Source organism: Atheta coriaria, unplaced genomic scaffold (assembly GCF_025399875.1).
Source record: "Atheta coriaria isolate IRGN ID8LTWV9N9 unplaced genomic scaffold, Caltech_Dcor_3.1 hic_scaffold_22_pilon, whole genome shotgun sequence".
Taxonomy (NCBI): domain Eukaryota; kingdom Metazoa; phylum Arthropoda; class Insecta; order Coleoptera; family Staphylinidae; genus Dalotia; species Dalotia coriaria.
The window spans coordinates 50,815-76,760 of NW_027045464.1; the positions used below are offsets into that span (position 1 = coordinate 50,815).

Genomic DNA, 25,946 nt, shown 5'->3' on the forward strand with positions numbered 1-25,946 from the left:
TCGTCGTCGTCGTCGGTGTTTGTTGTGTGTTATGTTTTGTTGTTGTTATTTCAGCGTTTTCAATCCGCGCACAAAACGCTTCATAATGTAGAAAGCACACACTCGGCGAGAGCGCGCCGAGCACGGCACAGGGACTTACAAAGAATTTCTATGCCATTGTGGCGGCGGCGATATTATCGAGTTTCCACATGCACAGCTGGACTGAAACCACGACCGACGACCACTTACCCATTCGCATATATCGAAGTCTCGATCGCGCACACCGCACACACCCTCGAAACTCGATGAATGTCTGTAATTAATTTTAGAATTTGTTCGCAATCAATCAATACGTTCCAATATACGAAAATTTTTTAGTTTAAAAAGTGCATTTATCATAACTAAACAAAAAGCCAACTTGTGCTCAAAATGTAAATTTTAGGTTAGTTTCTAAATTTTACCCGCGATGTGGTCCGGTAGTGTTTAATTAAAATGTAATTCGTTTTTACTCTCTTGTTCTAGAAATAGTATTTGTCAATTCTATCAATAAGATTGGCAATATTATTTTAAAGAAATTATTTATATAAAGAATTGCTAATAATGCACTTCAACGCGCCATCTCGGATTCAACTATTTAACTATAACTATGATTGAATCTCAATGTCAACTTTTATCCTATAGAAAAGGGCTGGCTTTAGAGCTTTCCCGGCAATTATTCGAATTTTTCTCGCCATCAAAACCATTCTTGGACGTTAACAAATATTTAAAAAAAGAATTGGCCAAATTAGTCTAGGCGTTGTGGAGTTATGGGCGTACCAACGGATTTTGCGATTCATTTTTATACAACGGATTAAGAAATTATAAATTTATTTACAAAAAAGACTAAAATGATATAAAATTTTAATTCTCACCCTATAATTTAAAACTTTCAATGATTTGAATTGTGTTAGAAAATTATTTTGACACCTGCTATTTTAAACTCGTCGACTACACGTTTGTTTACTTAATATAGTAACACGTAATTACGCCGCTGCTGGTAGAGAACAAAGCGAATAAAGCACGAGTCAAGATTTGACACGTTAAATTACACCCTACCCGCATCTTACCTGAAGTTTCAAACACCTTTTTAGCCACTGCATTCAAAAAAAATGCGCTGCTTGTTGTATCCTTGTCTCATTCGCCATTCCACAACACGACGCACTATACTTAACCGTACCATGGCGCATGATTAGTAAATGTGACGAGTAAATAGATAAATTCAAAGAATTTAAGAATTTAAGCCAGGGGCGTTTTAATGATGCACCAAACACGCGTAATTTCACACTTTACATGCTATTACAACTAATCACACAGTTAGGCAACACACAATGCATCTAAACTAAGCATTACATCATACACTTACCAACTAATATAATAGATAAATATTACTAGTGCATTTATCACACTGTATTTAGTACTGTATGTGAGCAAGAAACAAAATTAATAAACGTTTAAAATAAGTTTGGTTACCTTTTTGCTCGCGCTGAGTTGTTGAGCTTTCGAATGGGAAAACACCTTGGTTTGTTTGCGGCTGGCGTGTCGTAACGCCCCGTTGTTATCGCTCCACGAAATCTCTCAACTTACATAATAACGAATAATAACCACTCATTCGTTTTAATTGAAATGTGCGATATCTACGAAGCTTTACAAACGCTCCAAGAAAAGGCGGCCACCTCGGGAACTATCCAAGCTGTCAAGTTGAAATTTTGACATTTTGACAGCTCAATAACAGTTACGCCGATTACGCATTCCAGAATGCGTGAAAACGTTGTGTTAACTAGCAAAAACTGAAAGATTAAACAGTAAACAGCAAACAAGCAGTAATCGTAAGTCAATTTCAATTCGTTTTTATTCTCTTTATGTTCATTCATCGTCTCGTCTCGCATATATCCAACATATCATTACATATTCTCTTACACGTTACTTTAATTCACCTTATTTGCGTACTTGCAGCATTCGCAGCATGTTTTACCTTTAAATATAGTCGTAATTACGTTTTGTTTAGCATTAAATATAGGTTTATCATGTGTGTTATCATGTGTGGCTGTGTCGATGTGTGTCCGTGTGTGTGCTCTGTCATTGCATGTGTTTAATTACATCACTAGTAAAACTCTTATTGCGGCTACGCACGTAAATCGAACAACAGAAACGATTTCTTTCATTTAATAATACGCGTGTAATTACTGGGCTTAGCGCGATAATAGTAATCGTATGTATAGTAGGAGTAGCGAAGAGACAAACCCATTAAAAAATATAAATTATAGCAACAATTAAAGAATCACAATCACAAACGAGTGACAAAGTTCAGAAATCCGTTCTGAAACTTAAAACTTTTATACAAGGAGCAGCATATGTGCAGTGTCGCCGGTCTAAAGTTGACATTGAAAAATTATTTTCAGTTATTAATTAATTACTCAGAAACTATTTCAATATTTATAATAATTTATTAATAACTGAATTCAATATTAAATTCTGCTTCAAAATAAATTAAAATTTAACATTAAAATTAAATTTTTAACAAAATATTTAAGAAAACATAATCTAATTATGTTTTTGACGCTGTTTTTGATTGTGCAAAAAATACCAGAAAATTTCTAATTAGTATAAACTCATTATTCAATGAATATCAATGGAAAAACTTTGAATCCAATTTTTATGTTCAATTCAAAATCGTTTAAAATTTCAGCAGTTTTCACGTATTCTTGATTTTTAGCCCAAAACTTTCTCTATAAATAAATATTAAACCATATTTTTAATAATATTGATGCAAACTTTAATACCACATGCTGTTTTTGAGTATTTAATCAATTTTTACAATATAATGACAAATGTCACTGCTTTAGACCGGTATGCTTCACTTATACGCCCATCTATACCTAAATAAAATAAATCTATCTATATACAAAATGTACACGTTCATCTTTAGGAGATGCCTACTTGTTCGCCAAAATGTTTAACTACGAATGTAAGGCCTATATTGCAACGCGCACAAAGATGAACCACTATCCTTCGCCCGGCTGCTCAATTCGTATCCTACGTTTTGATTTCCCGCACTGGCTTCCTTACTCGCCTCATAACCGATCAGGTCAAAATATTACAGTCAGCGGTCTTCGAAACTCGGTGCCGGGGGTTTGCGCCGGATACTGCCCAGCATACTGAGCCATTGGGAGCAATCCAGGTGGCATCGCACCACTTTGCTGCATGCCATTTGGATTAGGATAGTAGGCCGGCAGACCTCCAGGTGATGCTCCCGCCGATGATGTTGTCGTTGAACTGCTCGTACTCGCCGCATCTTGTCGCTCCAACGGTTTCACATCATTCGGAGAATCGGAACTACGCGGCGATGCCATTGCATTCTGCTGTTGGTTGTTGTTATCCGAATACACCTTGCCTATATCCAGACCCGGGTAAGTCTGACGTGTTTGATCGCAGTTGTATTTGCCATCCATGTACATCTTGGAGGATTCAAAGTAGGCTTTGGTCAGGGCGGATGTGGAGTCAAGGTAGCCGCGCTCCAAGTAGCTCTTCGATTGTGAGTCCATGTATTTGGGGTCCGAGTACATTGACATCGCGAGGGTGGAGGGCGGCATGTACGGCGAGCGGTATTTGTCTGCTTCCATCGAGTATTTCATCGCATCCATTGAACTCACCACCTGCGAACACGCAAGATAACAGAATCTATATTAGCATGAGGTGTTGTTATTTTTTTTTTGTTTTCTTCGGTTTGACACGTCGAAGAATGCAGCACGCTTCGGATAGAAGACATTTGTTTAAGTCGTTAAAGCGTATTGTGTGCACGAGGATGATATATTGTCACTTTTGTCCCGCAAGGTGGCATGCCCATCATAAATGCATAACATATTATACCGGTTCTAACTTTAGCAGCCGAACAAACAAATGTGCAAATTAAATTCGCAGCTTTTTTTAAATATCTACATTCATTTTGGAATGCTCCTGAAGTTGTATCGAGTAATTTTTACTCCAAACAACGATAAATTAAGATATTGCAGTTTATATGTCAGGTGATAAAATAAAAAATAGGTGAGAGCGAAATAGTCGTACTCTCTCAGCAACTACTCCCCTAAGTGGCAGGTTTTTTTTTACTAAAACGTCTGTTATTAGTTATATTGGATATTTTAGTTTTGCAAATTAGACCTCCGCTCCTTCTATAATATAAAAATTAATCGCAAAATCTGTTAGTAAGCGCATAACTCTACAACGCCTAGACCAATTTGGCCAATTCTTTTTTTGAAATGTTTGTTAAAGTCCAAAAATGGTTTTTACGACGAGAAAAATTCGAATAATTGCCGGGAAAACCCTAAAGACAGCCCTTTTCTATAGGATAAAAGTTGGCAGTGAGATTCAATCATAGTTATAGTTAAATAATTGAATCCGAGAGTGCGCGCTGAGGTGCATTATTATCAATTGTTTATATAATTAATTTCTTTAAAATAAAATTGCGAATCTTATTGATAGAATTGACACATACAATGTCTAGAACAAGAGAATAAAAGCAAATTACATTTTTATTAAACGGTACCGGGATGAAGTCGCGGGCAAACGCTAGTTTAATATAAAAATTACACAGATTATTGTTTATTCAAATTCAATTAAACCATTTGGTGATCTTAACTATATTAAAAGTTTATTCCATTACTTTTGCCAATTTTCCAATTAATTTACAATAAATTCCCTTTCTACCAACACGTCACTCAATATTCTCCAACTCCAAACACCATAGTTATGACGCTTTAAAACTGCAAACCTTCAATTACGCTTTGTTTTCTAAATTTTGAGGTTATGATAGGTTAGATTCGGACGCGTGAGAAGCTGCACTTGCGACACGTTGTTATTATTACCGAAGGGGCAGCGCGCGTGAATTGATGATGCGCCTGATGATGGTCGGTCGTTTTCTTCGCGATCGAAGAGCTTTTTACTGGTCGTGACGCGCGCGCTGTTAGTTTTTCTGCCGCGTCATTCGCTGGCGATCAGTCGTGAACGCGGCCATTAGACACGGATATTAAGTGACAGGCCAGGTGGTTATTGTCTGTGTTTTCGTCAAGCTACATTATAGCTATACACATACATATATTCTGCTATAATATAAAAAATAAAATAAAAATAAAACAACCAGTTAAAGTAATCAAAAATTTACAACGAAATTAACCACCACCAATATAATTATTACTTCTGCTTGATATTTGACCTCAGTAAGAGAAGAAGAAGAAAAAGCGATGCATGATTATTATATTCACGCCTGGTATAGTTTACGATTAATAAACATTCAGGCGTTTAACGCCGTCACCGAGAATGAAACGTAAAACAGAGCGACGTTTAATTGAGCACCTGCGTTACATGCGCGTAAAAGTGCTTCCATTTTTTCCTCGTTTCGTTCGTATGATTATTATGCACGCGCGAAGAACAAGTCGTCGAGTGTGTGTGTGTGGAGCCGGGACGCAGTCCAATCCAATTAATAATTTATGTAAATTGAGTTTAGCTCCTTAGCTCCTTCAGATGGCGCGTCGTCGTGGTCGTTGTCGTAAACGAGCGCCTTTTTCACGATCATAAAGCGCAACATTAATCCCGGTTGTTATGTAAAGAGGAAATTGGTTATTGGCTTGCAGCGAGTCGCGACTTCTTTTAATAAAATCGAAATTAAGACGTGACGGTTCAATCTTCACACGCGAGGCACACACAACTCAATTTGAGCGTAAACAGATTCATTTTGCTTTTGTTTAATTTAATCTGGCTATATAAAACTAGCTTTTGCGCACGACTTGGTCCGGGTAGTGTTTAATTAAAATGTAATTCGATTTTACTCTCTTGTTCTAGACATAGTATGCGTCAATTCTATCAATAAGATTTGCAATTTTATTTAAAAAATTAATTATATAAAGAATTGCTAATAATGCACTTCAGCGGGCCATCTAGGATTCAACTTTTTAACTATTACTATGATTGAATCTCAATGCCAACTTTTATCTTATAGAAATGGGCTGGCTTTAGGGTTTTCCCGGCAATTATTCGAATTTTTCTCGCCGTAAAAACCATCCTTGGACTTTAACAAACATTTAAAAAAAGAATTGGCCAAATTGGTCTTCACATTGTTGAGTTATGCGCTTACCAACAGATTTTGCGATTCATTTTTATATTATAGATATTGTGGTCTAAGCATGTGCCTTTCTAAATAATTTTTCTATGTCTTGTTCCGTTACAATCATGCCTTTTTTAAATGCGAAATTAAAGCAAATATTTATTTGTTTTCTTGATATTCCCGTCCGGAGCAAAATAAGCAAACGCTTGCTGTTTGCTGTGCGTGCACGTTTCGTGTTTTATGTCGCATGTTTTGTGATGCAAATGAGTGAGGGCGGTTTGGAGCCAAAAGAAAGACGCAGCCCGCAACAAAGCAAGAAGTTTGTCATTTGAGTCGCGAGGTTGTCGTTGAGAGAGAGTTTCAGTTTCGATTTTATTTTTATTATCTATCGTGAGAATACTAATGGGGTACGCCGCGGCCGCCTCATGAACTCCACCTCGACGCGCGGAGAGTGTAGGAGCGCACAATGGCGAGAATCGGGGAGATTATTAAATCAGGATTAGCGGACACGTCTCGTGACGGGCGCGCGCGTTGGGGTCCCACTGGTCCCACTTTATATTATTATGATTATTACTATTTTTCCTCGTTTGAATAAAAAAAACAACAACAGCAACACGCAGCCGGCGCGCTATCGCCTCGCATTTGAAAGAGAGGAAATTTCGTATAAAAAGGCATTGATTTGTTGGCTATCGTGTGGTTTCTGGAATGTCGAGACTATGCATACGAATTAACTCAAACCTGTAAATAAATGTATGGGTTGTGAGCAGCGCGCTGAAATTTCCATGATTTGACCAGATGTCTCGGACAAATTAATTTTGAATTCCAATTTTTGTAATTTTTAGTGCTTTTTTTGTTTGTTTTCTGCGTTCAGCAATAAAATTATTGAAAAAATTTGAAAGGGTTTAGGCACCGCCTGGATAACACATAAAACCAATATTATCAAATACCAAAAACACAAATTCCAAAAATTAAAATTATTAACAACTAGCTTTTGTCAATTCTATCAATAAGATTCGCAATTTTAGTTTAAAGAAATTAATTATATAAAGAACTGCTAATAATGCACATCAGCGCGCCATCTCGGGTTCAACTATTTAACTATAACTATAATTGAATCTCAATGCCAACTTTTATCCTATAGAAAAGAGCTGTCTTTAGGGTTTCCCGGCAATTATTCGAATATTCTCGCCGTAAAAATCATCCTTGGACTTTAACGAACATTTTAAAAAATGAATTGACCAAATTGGTCTAGGCATTGTTGAGTTATGCGCTTACCAACAGATTTTGCGATTAATTTTCATATTATAGATTAACAATTTAGACATATACCTACCACTTAAAACTCTCGTTCCTCTGGCTTATTAGATGTACTTTTACCGAATTGGAGAAAACTGCGTTCCGATATTAACGATAAGTACATTAAAATATAATTAAAAATAATTCTTATTTCATTATTTGATTATTCACAACGAAGATAAACAAACAAATTTCCAAAAATAATATTCGCACGTTTCAAATCAAACATAATAATAAAACATGTAAAAATTATCAAATCCCGTCGAATTTTAGCGTTTTTCTCATTTTTTTGCGTAAAATTAACATTTACTCGAAGTTTACGTTGGTGAAATCGTCAATGTTTAGTGTTAATAGTCAATATACGACACATTCTGCTGTAATGAACTGCGAGAAACGCCGAAATGTAAAAATTCGTCCGGCGATTTCGCAGAAACCGAATGCAGAACGAACGCGATCTGATGCCGGTCGGCTGTCGTGGGACTGTTGGCGTTATGGCATTAACTAATACCTTAATATATTACGCACACTGCAATCCGGTGTTCCTTCCACTTCCTTTGTTGTGCGCTAACGTACGAGCTATTTATGCAAATCGCCCAACCCCCGCGTAACGAATTAAGACGTGCAGCGTACAGTGCAACGTGCAAACTGCACTAAATCCACACAACAACCAAAGAAAGTTTTCTAAATAGATAAAACTGCTTATAATCAAAGAATTAGATCCTGTTGAATTTCCTGAATAATTATTTGCTTAGAAATGAATTTTGTTAGAATTTTATTCATTTTAATCATGAGAGGGCCTTTGAAAACAATTTTTTTGGGAATTTATAGATTTCTGTGACTAGATTTTAATGGCGATGAATTTTTATATCAAAAAATTAAATGCAGGAAAATTGATTTATCTTAATCTTACCTAAATTTTTTGAACATCAAATCAGTTGTGTTTTTATATTAAAAACAGAATTTTTAAAGCAAATTACTTACTTTATCGTTTCTAGCTCTAATGTGCAAAAATAAATGCAATAAATGTTAATCTAATTTGAATTTTACCAATCGTACCACTAGCGCCCTCTATCGACGCCACAACTAAGCTCGACTTTTGAAATATTTCGTTGGCACGCATGATCATTCTTCCCCAGTTGGCTTCTAAACGACAAACAAGTGCAGTGCAATTTGTGTTTACCTGTGATGAAGATCCCAATGATGCTGACATCGCCGCCGTTTGCTGAGCCGCCGCCGCCGCAGCCGCCATCGACGCCGCGCTGAGGGAGCCGTACGCCGCTGATGGATTGTAGTACGATGCCATCGATTGCCCCATGCCGCTGGCTGCCATTCCTGCAATGCACACCACAAACAAGTAAGTTAGTAGTTGTATGCAGTAGTGTTGGTGTGAGTGTTTACTTAGAGATAAGCATGTTTCGATTCTTAACACATCGCATGTGCAGAGTGCACAAGCCGGAGTGCACAATGCACAGAAAAACAGACGGTGTGAATTATATTGAACACAATTAGTACCTCGTAAAGGCGAAAATATTGTTTCACAGTTTCACACGTTTTTAACGAATTTCAGAATTATCGTCCTCATATAGACATAAACAGGTTGGATTAACGTGCAAGCTGGCGGCACGTGTAGTGTTTATTGTATGATGCAGAGATCGTAAAAGGTAATTAAAAGCATCAATTTGGTTTTGGCTTTCTTACTCGCTGCATGTTATCGATTTTAATCATGAAATTTTAATTCAATTCTTATTCATTGTATTTAAACCAACGATCGTGTTGTCCAGAAATTTAGAACCTAAGTTCCTCATTGAAAACTTGTTTATTAATCGGCAATTTTGTTTAAATTTCAATTCGTTTGTCTATAATATAAAAATGAATCGCAAAATCTGTTGGTAAGCGCCTAACTCAACAACGCCTAGACCCATTTGGCCAATTTTGTCTTTAAAATGTTCCTTAAAGTTTAAGGATGGTTTTTACGGCGAGAAAAATTCAAATAATTGCCAGGAAAACCCTAAAGACAACCCATTTCTATAGGATAAAAGTTGGCATTGAAATTCAATCATAGTTATAGTTAAATAGTTGAATTCGAGATGGCGCGCTAAACTGCATTTTTAGCAATTCTTTATATAATTAATTTCTTTAAAATAAAATTGCGAATCTTATTGATAGAATTGACACATACTATGTCTAGAGCAAGAGAGTAAAAACGAATTACATTTTTATTAAACACTACCGGTCAAAAGCGAGTTTCCTATAGAATGTTAGATCAACGTCCTGAAAAACAATAAGTGCCATATCGATTTTTCCATAGCGCACACACGATAAAAGTAATTAATTCGTTGAATTATTAGACAAGCATATCCCGGCCGGGGAATACATGCCATTAATAATTCATTACTGTTAATTGAATTTAATTGCGCTGCGGTATAAAGTAAAGTAAAAAATACAACCTCCGTCACCACGCCTGCCGTTGTATTAATTATTGCGTTGAATTCATTTTATTATTCGCGTATAATAATGTACAAAAATAAACACACAACTAACGATTCCGCATTATTTAATTCCCGCATTGTTTCGTGTATATTATTATTATTATTTAAAATAAAAGAATGTTTAACATGCGCGCGTGACGCTCATGCGAATTTATAACCGCAAACATAATAAATCGAATCAAGTGGAATAAAGTAATCGTTCGTTGTTTGTTACACATATATATATAAACACATATATAGAGAATATGTAAATGTATAAACGTTGAGCGACCGGCGCACAAAACGCGAAAATTACGTATCCTACAACGCCGGGGCAGCGTGACATGGAGGTATGTTTGAAATAAGTTTATTTGGCATCTCCATAGCGAAACTGATTCATTATGCGTTTTGTGTCACGGTGCGTGTCCGTGATAATTTATAACGCTGGGAGCACGCGAGAGCCCGCGCGCTCTTATAATGCTGAATTATTATTTTCACTCCGTCGCGCTCGCGTTCGCTGGCTTGCGGCTGGTGCCGTCGCACGTCTTCATTTTTCTCGCTCGCGCGCCGCATTTGCCATCCACGTTATTTATTTCGTACAACAGCGGATATCGCTCGATTACGTGAATGTTGCACATTAAACATGAGAGCGCATGGGTTTATTTTTTGAGGCTGAAAACTGAATTATTGCGAGTTTAGTTGAATGTCGCCGTTTTTAGGTGATAACTTTTGGACGCATCGCGGGTTTTTATCAAATTTTACGTTAAATTTGAGATATTGTATGAACTCAAAATATTTTCGTGGTTTTTAGAATATTTGTGAGTTGTTTTGTTGAGATATCATTTTTATAGTGATACGTACATTTATCAGGGACTTTTTCCGCGTAGATTTTAATCAAAATTAATTATAGGTATCTATATATTGCAACTGATTAATCTTTAGATATTAACACCTAGTTTGTTGTTTAGCAACTTTTCTTTTCTGCGCTATAACCGTCTAAAGTTCAAATGAATTTATTAAAAAATAATATTAATTTTGCTCTCATTCTTCACTGCAACACGCCTACAACTGAATAATTACAATAATTAATACATGTTGATAAATATCAGGCGGATATTACAAAACCCCTGAATGAGAAAAAATCTCAAATGTCATTCGGTTAAAACGTATGTCGTTATATTTTAATTAAAAATTATGCGTTTCGATTGTCGCCGTATTATAAGTCATCAATTCGTTCCCGCTTCGTTCCTTCGACGCTGAGTAGTTGTGACACACCAGCCAGCACCAGCAACGGCAGTAGATATGCAGATATAGCGCATACATACATTATACAAGAAACGTAAACCCTCCTCGTTCTCCTCTGTGCTCCAGAGAGGCGAAGGCGCAGAGGTCGTCGCCGGCACAGGTGTAGCAGCAATAAAACACCTTACGAAATAATAACTCTCCTCTCTTATTATCGTTATTATTATTCTTATTATGTCTATTGTGCTGCACTCGAATGTCGAATGACAAGCACACATGCGTTCATTATCGAGCGTGTAAATGTTGTTCGTGCATCTGTCACGCAGAAATACTACAACTAAGTACTTATAAGAGATGTAATAAAATATTGATCAAATATGAATAGTTGCGGTAAAATTAAAATGCGGTAACTTTTTGACAATTTCACACGATATGTTAAGGTAAATTTACGTTAGGTAGACTTATGAATATGTATTTCAAGTCTTGTTATAAAGTAATTTATAATTGTCGAGCCTCGAGCGCAATTATTATAATGCGGCGTCATTAATTAGGATTAACCGGACGAAATTCAAGCACTGGGCTTGTAATCCGGCGGGTTTTACCACGCTGGGTGTAAATTAGTTTAATTAGAGTGTTTTTCATTTAATTATATTGAAGAAATTTGTCTGTTTTGAGTTTTGAAGACATGGAAACATTTTAATCGCAAATGCTGATTTAAAAATCGAAATATTTAATTTTAAACACGAAAAAAAGAACTTTTTAATTAATTGTTATCAAAACCTTCACGTGAATATGCTTTACTATATACGAGTAGTCTTATGACACCTCTTTTGCAGTTTGAACACATTTAAAATTTGTTTTTTTTACCAAAATTTACTCAAAATAATTTAATTTCTAACTGAAAATAATAAAAATTTACTTGGTCAGGTTTGACATACAGTTGCCAGTAAAATCTATATTCTTCAAAGTAGAAATCAACCGGAAAATTTGAAAAGAACTCTTCGTTGACTTTTTTCACCAACTCCTACGAGTCCTCCTCGACTCCTCCGACTGTTGCCGCAATGTCTAGCTCGACAGACGCGCGCGCTGCGCAGTAAAATCGTTCCTCTGGAATGCGAGGCATTCCTTTCGGCTGCGTCGTGCACACGGTGTCTTTTTGTGAGCGCCCGTGCACGCCCGGTATCTTGGCCGTCCATCTGCGTGTGTGTTGGCGTTTGCAGCACCAGGGGGTTCCTCATCTTATTCACACAAAGCCGACACGTCGCTGTCGCCGTCGCCCTCAGAGTGCATGTCCCGCTCTATCGGCGACCAGGTGTGCTTCTTTCAAATATTCAACGTGTACGCAAATTTATAAGCGCTCAAAAATTGTTGGCGTTTGTTTCGTGGAAAATTTGAAGCGGAAATGAAGATTTGCATTTTCTTCGGTTTCGTATTGTTTGTGAATTTGAATATTATGACCTCACAGAGTGTGAGAAAATTTTATAATTTATTCATCGACATGCGCGTAATTAGTCTTGCTCGCGTTTGAATGAATTACGAAACGCGCCGTTATGGCGGACAATACAGCGCGCGAGGTTCTCGGTAAAATTGGAAATAAAATTTGCGAATGGAAAAAATCACATGTGTTGCTGCGCTGCAGTTTATGAAGACGTAGTCGGTGTGCGTATTGTTGAAAATACTTGAAAAGTCAAGTAGCGCGCGATGCAAGGCGTGCAACCTTAAAATTAAATTAAACTCGCTGCCGAGAGGTGCTAAACGGTGAAATTAGTGTCAGCGCGAAGAATGGAGGATCTGATGATGCAGACGTGTGGCTCGGCTGCAAAGGAGCGTGCGAGATTCCTCTTCGGGCGCGAAGAATTCGAACTCGTTACGTGGTTACACGTGTGCGCCCGCGCCGGTAGCCGTCGCGACACCAACGTACCACATTCCACACGCGCTCCTCTTTCTTCCTCTCGGACCGTCATCATCGGCGGGCATCAGCAGCGCATCCGAGGCCACAGCCGCACTATGGATGGGCTGTAGGTATATATGTGTGTGTGTATATATATAAACGGTGCGGGGCCGCCCGCCTATTCACGGATCATCATCGTGGAGTGCCACTTCGAGGGCGTCTACTGATGAAGTGCAGCGCTCTCGCGCCGCCGCCGGCAGCAGCCAAGAGGTACGCAGGTACGAGTGCGCGATGGGCCATTTAGGTGTCAATCACGGCTCATTTAAACGCTCCATTTGACGCTCAAGATATCCTTCTCGCGTTCGCGCCGATGCCTGTGATTTATTAAGCTGCTTTTAATCAATTTTAATCAATCAAGGTCTTCATCTTCGGATGCATCTTCTCCAACTAGTTGAGTATTGTTCTTTTCGGAAAAAAATGGTAATGTTTCAACTTGGGAAGGGCACAAAGTAGTCTCATGCCATATAAAATGGTTATTGTGTAATTGAGATACATAGTAATTCATCTATAATATAAAAATGAATCGCAAAATGTGTTGGAAAGCGCATAACTCAACAACGCCTAGACCAATTTGGCCAATTCTTTTTTTTAAATGTTCGTTAAAGTCTAAGGATGGTTTTTACGGGGAGAAAATTTCGAATAATTGCCGGGAAAACCCTAAAGACAGCACTTTTTTATAGGATAAAAGTTGGCATTGAGATTTAATCATAGTTATAGTTAAATTGTTGAATCCTAGATGTCGCGCTGAAGTGCATTATTAACATTTCTTTATATAATAAATTTCTTTAAAATAAAATTGTGAATCTTATTGATAAAATTGACACATACGAGTACTATGTCTTTGTTTTGTTTTTGTCTTTTTGTATTTTGAAGGTGCGATATTTATTGGCACATATAAATTTTAACTCCTTCCGATGGAATTTACGAAGGCATAGATCATGCTGAAGAAGAGCGCACACAATAAACCCGCAAACGATGATGCATGACGTGCGGCGGTCGTAATGTGACCGAAAAAGGATGACGAAAAAGCCCCAGCCGGCGAAAACAACGGGCGGTCGCCCGCTTTTTTAATAAAACCGACGCATGCAGATATATCTTGAAGGGAAAAATCACCGGCGAGGAATTTTAACGTATTAATCACGTTGTTTTGCGACCAAAAACTCGATCATAATTAAACCACACACACAACTCACGCCGCGAGTTTGAATAAAACCAGAATATGATTAACCTAAAAATGCAAAAAAATTAATCCACACCAACAAAAGTTTTGTTTCTGTTCTAGATGCCAAAGCCAGAAAACACGCTACTTAATAATAACTCATATTACAAGCTAGAAAAATTAACAAAAATCATGTTTGTGATGCTTGTCTCGTTTGCAATGCCGCTACTTTGCGCTACTTGGCGTGTGTGACGTCGTCATGTCATCTTTCGTAATTTCGTGCGTTTTGTTTCGTTGTAACGAAACTTGTCCAAACACATTAGACTGCGGCAGTGGTGCCTACTTTCTCTTGTCCGTCATTCGTCCATCAATCAACATTTGTAATTGACGTGCGAGATATGCGCATGAAGTAGGAAACGGTAAAGTACGCGGACACGTTTGCGGTATACGTGTGTGTCTAATCCGTCCATTCTCATCGAATTAATTGCAAATTGCACAAAAGAAGATGCTAAGATGCAGGACTTACCAGCGCGAAGTGCGTCCATTGGTACCGACGGGTACGGAATTGAGTATGGATAGCCTTCTTTTCGCAGTGTTTTTGGCTTGCGACGTGGCCGATATTTGTAATCGGGGTGTTCCTTCATGTGCATTGCGCGTAATCGCTTTGCTTCGTCGATGAAGGGTCGCTTTTCATCTTCGGTTAATAATTTCCATTCAGCACCTGCAAAGAATAGTATTCTTAGAGATTTTTCTAAGTGAAAATTTAAGAAAAAAAATTATAGTATAGTTATAGTTAAAGAATTGAATTCGAGATGGTGTTAGTGTACATAATTATCATTTCGTTAATATAAAAATGAATCGCAAAATCTGCTGGTAAGCGCATAACTCAACAACACCTCCACCAATTTGGCCACTTATTTTTTTAAATGTTCGTTAAAGTCCAAGTATGGTTTTTACGGCAAGAAAAAATCGAATAATTGCCGGAAAATCCCTAAAGACAGCCCTTTTCTATAGGATAAAAGTTGGCATTGAGATTCAATCATAGTTATAGTTAAATAGTTGAATCCGAGATGGCGCGCTAAAGTGCATTATTAGCAATTCTTTATATAATTAATTTCTTTAAAATAAAATTGCGAATTTTATTGACAGAATTGACACATAGGTACTATGTTTGGAATAAGAGAGTAAAATCCAATTACATTTTTATTAAACCCTACCGGGATGAATTCCCGGGCAAATGCTAGTTTCTTAAAAAAATAATTATTCGTAAACTTTTATAGAAGGTGATTTAACTTGTTAAAATATTTTTATCGCAAAAATCACATTTTTGGCGCTAGAATCCAACCGAAAGTAACATCTCTTTGCTCGACACAATTGTCCCTATAGATAAATTTATCGAGTGCGATTGTTTCTGGAGTGAAAGATAGTCGAACGAAATCGAGCAAACGGCGAGAGAGGAAAGCAATCACGCTGATGAATCTCCCCCCGGCCGCTCCCCGCGCCACTCGCGAATGTAACAATGATGATGTAACAACTCTCGACGCATTCTCCGGCGCACAATGCGCGCCACAAAGCCAACTAAAGAGACAACGTGCTGCCGGCCATTGTCTCATCGGCGCTGAGAGGGAAGGAGGGTAAATTCTGTGCTTGCTGTTTGTTCGCCAAACGACGGCAACGACTACGACGACGACGCCGGCATCCACACACATCGTCGGCGACTTGACTGCGCGCAAATCGTTTTCCAAAGCTTCGATTCACAGAAATAATGCGCGCCCCATTATGGAGTTTACAAATACAAACAGTCGCATTCATCCGGCAGCAGCACACACTGCAACTGTCTATTGAGCGAAATCACAAATTCTATTATTCGTCCTATTTGTTGTTCTATGCGAAGAATGGCAGGCGAAGTTGAGGGCGAAAATAAAAATTTTATTGTTCTGCTTCAATAGGAATATTTTTGGCTCGATTTTTCTTTTTGGTAGTTTGACACGTGTCTTTTCAGATAGAGAAAAGAGTCTTCTGAGAAGTATTTCAAGGTGTTTCAAATAAAGTTATGGCACAACGTTAGTTATTTTCTTAATTAAATTTATCAAATTGAGTAACAATTTAACAAGGATTTTAATAAAAATCTATAATATAAAAATGAATCGCAAAATGTGTTTGAAAGTGCATAACTCAACAACGTCTGGACCAATTTGGCCAATTCTTTTTTTAAATGTTCGTTAAAGTCCTAGGATGGTTTTTACGATGAGAAAAATTTGAATAATTGCCGGGAAAACGCTAAAGACAGCCTTTTTCTATAGGATAAAAGTTGGCATTGAGATTCAATCATAGTTATAGTTAAATAGATGAATCCGAGATGGCGCGCTCAAGTGCATTATTATCAATTGTTTATATAATTAATTTCTTATAAATAAAATTGCGAATCTTATTGATAGCATTGACACATACTATGTCTAGAACAAGAGATTAAAAACGAATTACATTTTTATTAAACACTATCGGGATGAAGTCGCGGGTAAAAGCTAGTAGGTAGATATTTATAATCAAATTAAAGGGTATTTTTTGAAGAAATAATGCAAGTTAACATTGATATACTGATTGTTGTTTTCTTGAAATTATAATCATCTGAAAAATATGCAATATTGGGTTGAGTTATTTGTGAAATGAATTTTTAGCTCTTACAAAAGTACAGTCTTTATCATAAATTACTATCGAAAAGGTGTGAACGAGCAAAACGTGAAACAAAAGAAATTGCAGAGAAGAAAAAAGAACGATACCTCGCTCTTTGCTGGCTGGTTGGCGATTGTTGGCAACATAATAATAAAATGGGAAAAGGCATTAAATTATCTTTCCATTTGTACCGTCTCCGCGCGCGTACCGATACCTATGCTAACGAAGAAAGAGCGCGAGGAGGCACAAAAGACCATCCGTGGCTCGTAATTAATTCTTATCTCGCTTCGGGAGACAGACACAATGCAGCCGCTACACTGCTACTGTACGGCGCGCACAAGAATCCTCTCCAACCTGCCGGGGCAGGCATTCAAAGCGCACCCGGCACAAAAGCCGCACCATCGCGCGCATAACAAAAACAACAAAGTTCTTTCTTCTTTCGCGAATGAAGCGCGCTCATTGTCTCAACAGAAGAGGGTTGGATGTTGCTGTGGAGAAAGGTGGCGCGCGGCGAGAATCAACGCGCGCGCCTTTCTTTTCCGCGTGCGCCATCCCTCCTGCCCCCGCGGCGGAGGGAGAAGACACACTCGCGATACACTCGCGCGCGCCGCCGCGTGCCTCTTGCTAGAGACAAAAACGAAAATGTTGCCACGATTGGTGGAGCGACGCGATCGCAGCCACTGCGCGACGCGCATTGTTCTCATCCAATGGCGGAACAATGCCCGATGCGTTCCACGCATTCGCGACCCGCAACACGCGCTTCAAAACTAGGAAAATTCACCGAAACACACGAAAAAAGTGCGCGCGCTCGCCCCGTCGAATGAATAATGCATGTTTTGAATGGCGTGAAAGTTTGTAGTGAAAAATAAATTTACAGCGTTTGACAGTTGACACATTCACTATTTATTCTTCTTGCTGGTGTGTTGGATCAATACACGTGGTGTAGTGCGGTGCAAGTCAGCCGAATTTTGTCGTCAAACTAAATCCGCACGCGTACAAAGCGGTTTCATAACATAACACATTTACCAAGGGGGCGGCAGGGCGGAGGGGCGGTAAATCTATTTAAAATTTGACGTTTTCAGGATGTTGGAGGCCTAGCATAGTCCTATTCATATGCAAACGTGATTTAACCCTCGCAAACAAAACCATTTCATTTTAAAACCATGACATTTCGCAGGGTTTTCGTGTAGGTTTTGTCTTGTAACTTTCAAATGAATGATACAATGTTTAAATTTGATATATACCTACTTAGGTAAAACTAAAATATTTATCAGAAAGTGTGTTTAATACTTATTATCTTGATATATACGTACATATCTTCTAGAATATAGAAATGAATCGCAAAATCTGTTGGTAAGCGCATAACTCAACATCGCCTAGACTAATTTGGCCAATTCTTTTTTTAAATGTTCGTTAAAGTCCAAGGATGGTTTTTACGGCGAGAAAAATTCGAATAATTGCCGGGAAAGCCCTAAAAATAGCCCTTTTCTATAGGATTAAAGTTGGCATTGAGATTCAATCATTGTTATTGTTAAATAGTTGAATCCGAGATGGCGCGCTGAAGTGCATTATTAGCAATTCTATATATAATTAATTTCTTTAAAATAAAATTGCGAATCTTATTGATAGAATTGACACATACTATGTTTAGAACAAGAGAGTGAAAACGAATTACATTTTTATGAAACACAACCGGGACGAAGTCGCGGGCTAAAGCTGGTTATTGAATAAATTGACAATTGTAATGGTTAGATCATTAAAAACTGACAGAATCCAAATCAAAATTCACCTCATTCCTTCTAAAGGAACTATTAATCTTTGGGTGACCAATAGTTGAAAACTCCTAATGCCATCCTTTGAGAACTTATAACACAATTTTCCTATCAATTGAAAAAGGATAACACAGGTTGCTTCTTGATAGCTTACCCAGTCGTTTCGATATTTCCGAATTATGCATCTTGGGATTCTCCTGCGCGATTTTCCGCCGCTGCAGGCGCGACCACACCATAAAGGCATTCATGGGTCGCTTGATGTGATCCTCCTGCTTCTTGACCATTGCCTGCGGCGCGCCCGCCATCGACTGCGGCATGCCGAGCGCACCAGCCGCTCCGCCGAGGCTTGCCATCCGCGACAACCCCTCGGCGGCGCTGAAGCCCCCTTCGCACATCTGCGACCTGCAACAACAAACACAGACACCGCCACGTCATGAATGCTAATCGTATCAAAACACACGAATAAAATTATACATCTAAGGGCTGTGGCTGTAATAACATTAGGGGTCAGATAATTAAATATTCATTTCGCGGGTGCCGTACCCACCTCTACATACACCTAAGCTATCAAGTTTAGAAGTGGCGCCAAAAATTCTCAACTTTCACCAATATGTAAATGCATCAAATTGATCCCGCGGTAAATACGAAAATCTTGAGTTATGACCGTTAGACGGCGCAGCCACAATGCGAACGGGCGTGTTTTAATGAAGTGATTACGATGCTTTATAGCCGATTAGATAAATGGACGACGGTCAATAAATATCAGCTCGCAATTATTGATAAATCATAAATAATATCAATAATATTTATTAACATGTCGTGCTTGTAGCGTTTTAGCATTTCAAATGTATGACAGGTCGTAAAAATGCTTTCCACGGACGTATAATCAATTAGTCAACGTGTTGTGCGCAACAACTTAATTTAAGGGCCACTTTCGGGCGGCTGAGAGTCTCACAAATTGACCTTTTCGAGTGTGCCGGCTCGTTTGGCCGTCGGCAAAGGAATTGCGCGCTGGAGTGGGGTGGAAAGGACCAAAGGAGCAGGAGAGCTAATGCGTTTGACCGTTTCCCTGCACCAGAGGGTCAAAAAGGGCGTGCTGGGCTTATTAGATCAATTTGTAACTCACTCACAGGGCAAGTGTTTTGACTTTATTAGTGTGATAACTTAAATAAACAATTTACCTCATAAAATGGCCACTTGTGGCCTGTCGATGTAGGTCCAGATCAATTTTGAAGCCGTTTGAGTCCTGTTTATCGCTAAATTCACTAATTCACTAATCACCAAAGTCACGCACTGAAAGTTTCTTTTAAAAAGTCACAAGTCTCGCGTTTTATTATTGTTTATCTGTTTATCACGCGGTTGACGTCCACACAGCTGTTGCGCGGGTCGCACAGGTGAACGATTAATGCCCGATATTATCTAGTTGGCCGTCGGACACGATATAGAATGTGGTGCGGCGGCGGTGTCTCTGTGTGTCGGTTGTGCTGGCGCTGGCGTGCGAGTGTGGCTCACCGGGCGCGGGTAGACATGCGCCCCGTAGCGGAAGCACTGTGAACCAATCGCGGTGAACGCAAGGCGGGGTCCCCCAAACTCACGTCCCCTTCCGCTGCCGCCGTCTCGGCTACGCCTCTCTCGCGTGACGGAAAATCGCGACACCGTGTAAAATAAAACAAAACACAACTGAACTAAACTGAACACACAGGCAGAGCAAAAGCAGAGAGATCATGGTATGGTATGCTGTGTGCTTATTTGCTTGTTGGCGTTGTTCTATCGGTGGAAATGTGAACTATTTAATATTTTTGCAAGTGCGCCTCTTGTGTGTGCGTGACACAAAAGGTGGAAAGCGATTACACGCTCGTCGCGACGTGCGCGCATGCAGATTTGTCAAACGGTCGGATTTCGGCGTGCCAAACAAAACGACGGGTTGCCTAGGCGACCCACGATGGCATTGTTCAGCGCGGGCCTTGTGCAGGTGTTGTCCCCCGAATACTGTCGAATCAATAGCACCTGGGTTGCCAGTATATTCAGTTATTTAGTAATCGTTGGATTTCTCTGAATCACAGAAGCAGTTGTTGTTCATTTTTGCCACAAGCGTCTTTTCTTCGCTTAATATACCGTGGGGAAGCCGACATCTTGACCGGACAATTGAGCGACCAACCAGCCGTGGTAGACGGCGTGTCGCCTACATGTCCGAAAATCTCATTCAACGGAATGCGGGTCCATGCCCGGCGGTCTGATGTAGCTATACTTCTACGTGTGTGTGTATGTTGGTTTTTTGTCAACGAGATGGTCACCATCATCGCACTAATCCCTTTTCACGGCGCGCTTACAACTTTTATACGTCGTAAAATGTTATAAACCAAAGGCGTACTTACAGTTCTTATACAAACGAGGAGAGCGGTAGAGAATGGCAATAGCCGCGCATGTACAATGCCGTTTGTGTTCTTCAGCGAGCAGCGCAAGTCGTAAAATTATATGCACCCCTTTTTGGGACTGGCGGAGCTAAACTTGTTGATGTTTATTTAACGGTATGGTTTTATTTTATCCAATGTTGTAAAACAATTTGCATTGCAGATTTCAGCAAAATTCCAAACAGATGTTACCTTCTACGTTCTCTGAAAATCCATTTTTCTGTATTTCGTGTACCTAGTTATATTTGGAAATTTGAATTTTATATCGAATAAATTGGTAATAGGTACAACTTTTAGAAAATAAAGTTAGACGGGATATCGAAGCAGAGCAGTGTCGCTGAAAAGTAAAAACATTTTTTGCCTTGCGTTCCTAAAACAATGCAAGTTTTTGAAAACCACCACGAGTAGTACCACTATAAGCATACGATGAGGAATTAGCGGAAGCTTGGCCAAGTCGTACCTCTAAAATACAATTGGCCCTAGATTGAAAGTTTTGCAACTTAATGTCAGTTTTTCGACATATTTACCTGCTTTAGTTAATATAGCTTTAATTCGTATGAGAAAAATTAATCAGAAATGTTTATATTTTTGTAAAACATCAATTTAACAAAAATGTGTGAACGGTGCGACTTAACAAACCGGTACCCTAAGTCGTACCATCGAAACCCTAAGTCGTACCTATGCCAAAGAAATATCAAAATGAGAATATATATTAGTTTAATAATAATGTATTTATTTGCAAGGTATTTTTTACTCGTTTGGACACCCCAACACATTTGTCATGCATCCAAATTTTGCATTTGAGGCACTGAATATAGTTAACTAGCTTTTGCCCGCGACTTCGTCCTGGTAGTGTTTAATAAAAATGTAATTCGTTTTTACTCTCTTGTTCTAGACATAGTAGGTATGTGTCAATTCTATTAATAAGATTCGCAATTTTATTTTATAGAAATTAATTATATAAAGAATTGCTAATAATGCACTTCAGCGCGCCATCTCGGATTCAACTATTTAACTATAACTATGATTGAATCTCAATGCCAACTTTTATCCTATAGAAAAGAGCTGTCTTTAGGGTGTTCTCGGTTATTATTCGAATTTTCCTCGCCGTAAAAACCATTCTTGGACTTTAACAAACATTTAAAAAAAGAATTGGCCAAATTGGTCTTGGCGTTGTTGAATTGTGCGCTTACCAACAGATTTTACGATTCATTTTTATATTATAGACTAACGCTACAAAAACAGAATTTTCCAAATCATAGATTTTCCCTCATAACCTATGCATTTATTAACCTAACTTAACTGCAGTTCAAAATAGATTAATATACAAATATAAATCTTAAGTTTAGCGTCTAAGTGTATTCAGGTTGATTTTAATTGATCTATTATAAAAACCATTCTAAGCCAGACACAATTTATTCATGAATTGCTGGCTTGCGATTTGATAAATAAAGAATTGACTTGCGGCGCGCTGAGCACTTGCCGTTGTTGTGAAATTAAAGTGTAATAAATCACGATTACGAGCAAATCTCATTCAGATACCTACTACATACGTACACGCTCATTCCGTATTCTTTTGATATATATTTGCATTTTACCTCTTCAATTCCTTTGCCGTTCTTAATAATATATTAATAATGGAGTGTACTCAATAATGTCGTATTGTGGTGAGTATTGTGCCACACATTCTAGTCGTTCGTTCGGTCCACCTTTGAATGCATAATTAAATTTGCGTTTTCATTGCGTTTCATAATCGGCAACAACCCCTTTCTATACCTACCTATGTACAACTTAATCTCGCAAAGTGTATGCAAATGATTTGATGAATATTTTATCATGCAGGTAAAAGTTTTAGCGTGTGCTGCATAAATTTCGCCATTTCATCAAATTTATTTAAATTCATTCATCGCGTGCCATATTTTATTGTGTGTCAAATTTTCGTTATTTGCTGCGTAAATTGTAACGTTTTTGTTCGCATAAGTTTAACCAAAATTTTCACACACGCTAAAAAAGTTGTTGATTTCTCGGCGAGATTTAAAGATGTGCTTGATCTTTACTCAAATGTTATCGTGATCGAGTTTTGGGTTTCGAGATGTTTTAGAAAAACGTTGGTTGTAACAGTTGAAGCAAGAAATAAGATGCAAAGAGGCCAAAAAAAACGAACACACACATAAGAAATAAGAACACATAGTTCCGATATATCTGCGAATGAGATCAAGCATCCCTTGACATGCGATGAATGCGCCCCATAACTGGAACACAGCACAGGGATTTGAACAAAAAGCAAAAAGAAACGGATATCTAGACTGTCAAGACGAGGCATACCTTTTGATTTCTGTTATTGTTGCGCGCATCTATGAAGGTATTATCACGAAGGGGAGAAAAAGAGGCTTTCTCTGCGGCTTACAGCCACACAACGCTGCTCTCATGGGGTGGAATTAAAAATCACGAATTGATCAAATGAAAACTCGGAAATCGGAACGACATTATTGATTCGGTAACTAATTGGATTTTACACTTTACTGTGCACGATGAGGCAAAATAAAACTAAGTTTAAGATAAACAAACAACAAACATGACAACCGGAAGTTTATCTACCTAGATAGATAGTTGTTTGTTCGATGATTGAATTTTAATTCGGTGCAATCGAGTAAAAACGGCAGATGGTGATCATCTTTAAGATGACCAATATTGTAACAAAAGCGGACGGCCAATAGATTTCGGACAAACACGCTCGGCATAGAAGATTACACAAATCCTCTAGCGATTGGCGATGAAACGTAATTGTAAAAGTATTTGCACCGCACAATTCTCCACGTAATAAGCGTGTAATCCTTGCACATCTGTTACGTGCAACTTACAACTTGCCACAAACATTCTTACTACAAAAACATCAAATAATGTACTAACCGCAATTATTATGTAATATCAATGCATTTGTTCGATTACAGTTTGAATGTTTTCGGTGGAAAATGTTTGCTCAAAAAATTACACTCACTTTATTTGTGTATACGGGTTTGTAAAAAGGGTTTTTAACATATGTTGAACAACCCTTCGCAATCATCAATCGTGTGGTGTGGGGCTTGGAGTTCATGTGTGTGTGTGTGTACGCAACGAAAATTGATGAGCCGGCCATTAACGCATAATAAAGCCAACGAATGGATTTACGCATGCACGATTTGTATTCCTAAACCGAAACGCATTTGTACGCGAGTAGTATGGGTATAATGTTGGCTTGCATCTTTATTCTTGATGCACACGTTGTATCAAACAAATTGCGATTTAATTCGGACAAAATCGCGCTGCACGCGCGAAACTAATAGGTTTAATGGCGTGGTATTAATTTGATTATTTGCGCACAATGAGGAAAAAACGCTTAACTTTTACATTTAATACTCTCAGTTAGTCAATGCAGTTTTTTGTATTAAATTAGGTTAAAATGAAAATTTTTAAACTAAAACTTTATATGATTTAAAATGCAAATATTTTGAAAACTAAATGGATAATCAATTTTAAATTTGTGATTTTTTATATAAATGCAATATAAGTATTACTTTATTTTGATTTTATTGCCTAGATATTTTTAAGTAAATCAAGAATTGGTTAAAAATTGAAATTTTTATATAACTATTTTCAAAGACTTAGACCTATATTTTAGAGAATATATTTAATAATCTTTATTTCTTCCATAACATCTGAAGAATGCTAATATGTCGGTAAATAATTTGTTTTTATGTAAAGATTTAAATTATGTTTGTTTTTTTGTCAAAAATATCACAAATTGAAAAAAGTTTTTACAAAACCCAATTTACGAGTAGGTAATTGATTTTGATTGATTGACATATAATTTAGTCCTAACGGTTCTGAAACCTCTGATACTTTTGAAATTTGATGCGTTTTTTCTGACCATTTTTGCCTTTACATTATAGAATTTTGCATACCCATGTTGACCTTTTGATTGTATTCATATCTCATATTTTCATTTCCGATGGCGTGCATTGCTCCAGAATAGAACGAACAACAACAAAAACACCTCTCTTCCCGGGTGACTTTTCCCATCCGTGTGTATGTGTCACGTCGCGTTACTTCTCAAAAATCAACTGTGACATCATCTCGCATTGTATGCGCAATATCTACGCCTGTATACTCTGTATAGGTATGTGTGTGCTCCACATTCTTACGGTCGACGAAGCGCACAACCCCCAATGCTAATGTAGGGAATGCCCGCATTCATCTGCGCTGAACCGTGTCGACCATTCGCACATATATCCACGTTCGCTTCGTGTTTCTCACCTTGGCGGAGATGATCTCTCAAGAAAACCATGACTTCCACTCCATTGTTATCCCTCTCTGGTTTCTTTCTCTGCTGGTTCTCTGAAGCGCGTTGTGTGTGTACATCTGTGTGTGTGTGTGTGTGGATGCGCTAAGGTAAATCTTGTGAGCGGTAAGACAAAAACGGCGACGGGATGATGTGATGTAGCGTACACGTTTTGGGGTTGCGATGGTTGCGATGAAGCACCCTCGAACGTGATCCAGATTGGGATAGTTTCGGGGGTTGCATTGCGCGCACAGCACCTGGCGATGGTGAAACACAGGCCGACACACACGGCGCACAACGGCTTCTTAATAAACGCACGCCACCAAGTGGAAGGTGAGAGTCTCTTCAGATTCCACTAAATTATTTGATAATGAATTCGTGAGAGACCGCTGATACCGATAGCGATAATGGGTTGGTAGGTACGCATAAAAAAAATTGACCGTTAATTTAGAGAGATTTTAATTTTTGTTTATTCATTTAGAATATTCATTTGTTATTTATTTGTTGTTCATTTGTGGTTTATTATATTTTCTACTACCAGTGT

At 38.2% G+C, this 25,946-nt stretch overlaps 1 protein-coding gene across 1 annotated transcript; it reads right to left on the minus strand.

Moving 5' to 3' along the window:
* Positions 1-1,849: 1,849 nt before the first annotated feature.
* On the minus strand, positions 1,850-20,162 carry LOC135802426 (transcription factor SOX-2-like). Its single transcript, XM_065316008.1, has 5 exons — positions 19,855-20,162; positions 18,828-19,075; positions 14,755-14,949; positions 8,589-8,740; positions 1,850-3,671 (listed from the first exon to the last, which is right to left on the minus strand). Exons 1-5 carry the CDS (start codon positions 19,857-19,859, stop codon positions 3,105-3,107), a joined length of 1,167 nt encoding a protein of 388 aa, XP_065172080.1. The 5' UTR covers positions 19,860-20,162; the 3' UTR covers positions 1,850-3,104.
* Positions 20,163-25,946: the final 5,784 nt, after the last annotated feature.

Excerpts from the sequence above, each read along its gene's own strand:
- LOC135802426 (XM_065316008.1), bottom strand. Across the intron at positions 8,741-14,754 it reads AATGGACGCACTTCGCGCTG|GAATGGCAGCCAGCGGCATG; the intron begins GTAAGTCCTGCA and ends TGTGCATTGCAG. Across the intron at positions 3,672-8,588 it reads CATTGGGATCTTCATCACAG|GTGGTGAGTTCAATGGATGC; the intron begins GTAAACACAAAT and ends GCGTGTTCGCAG.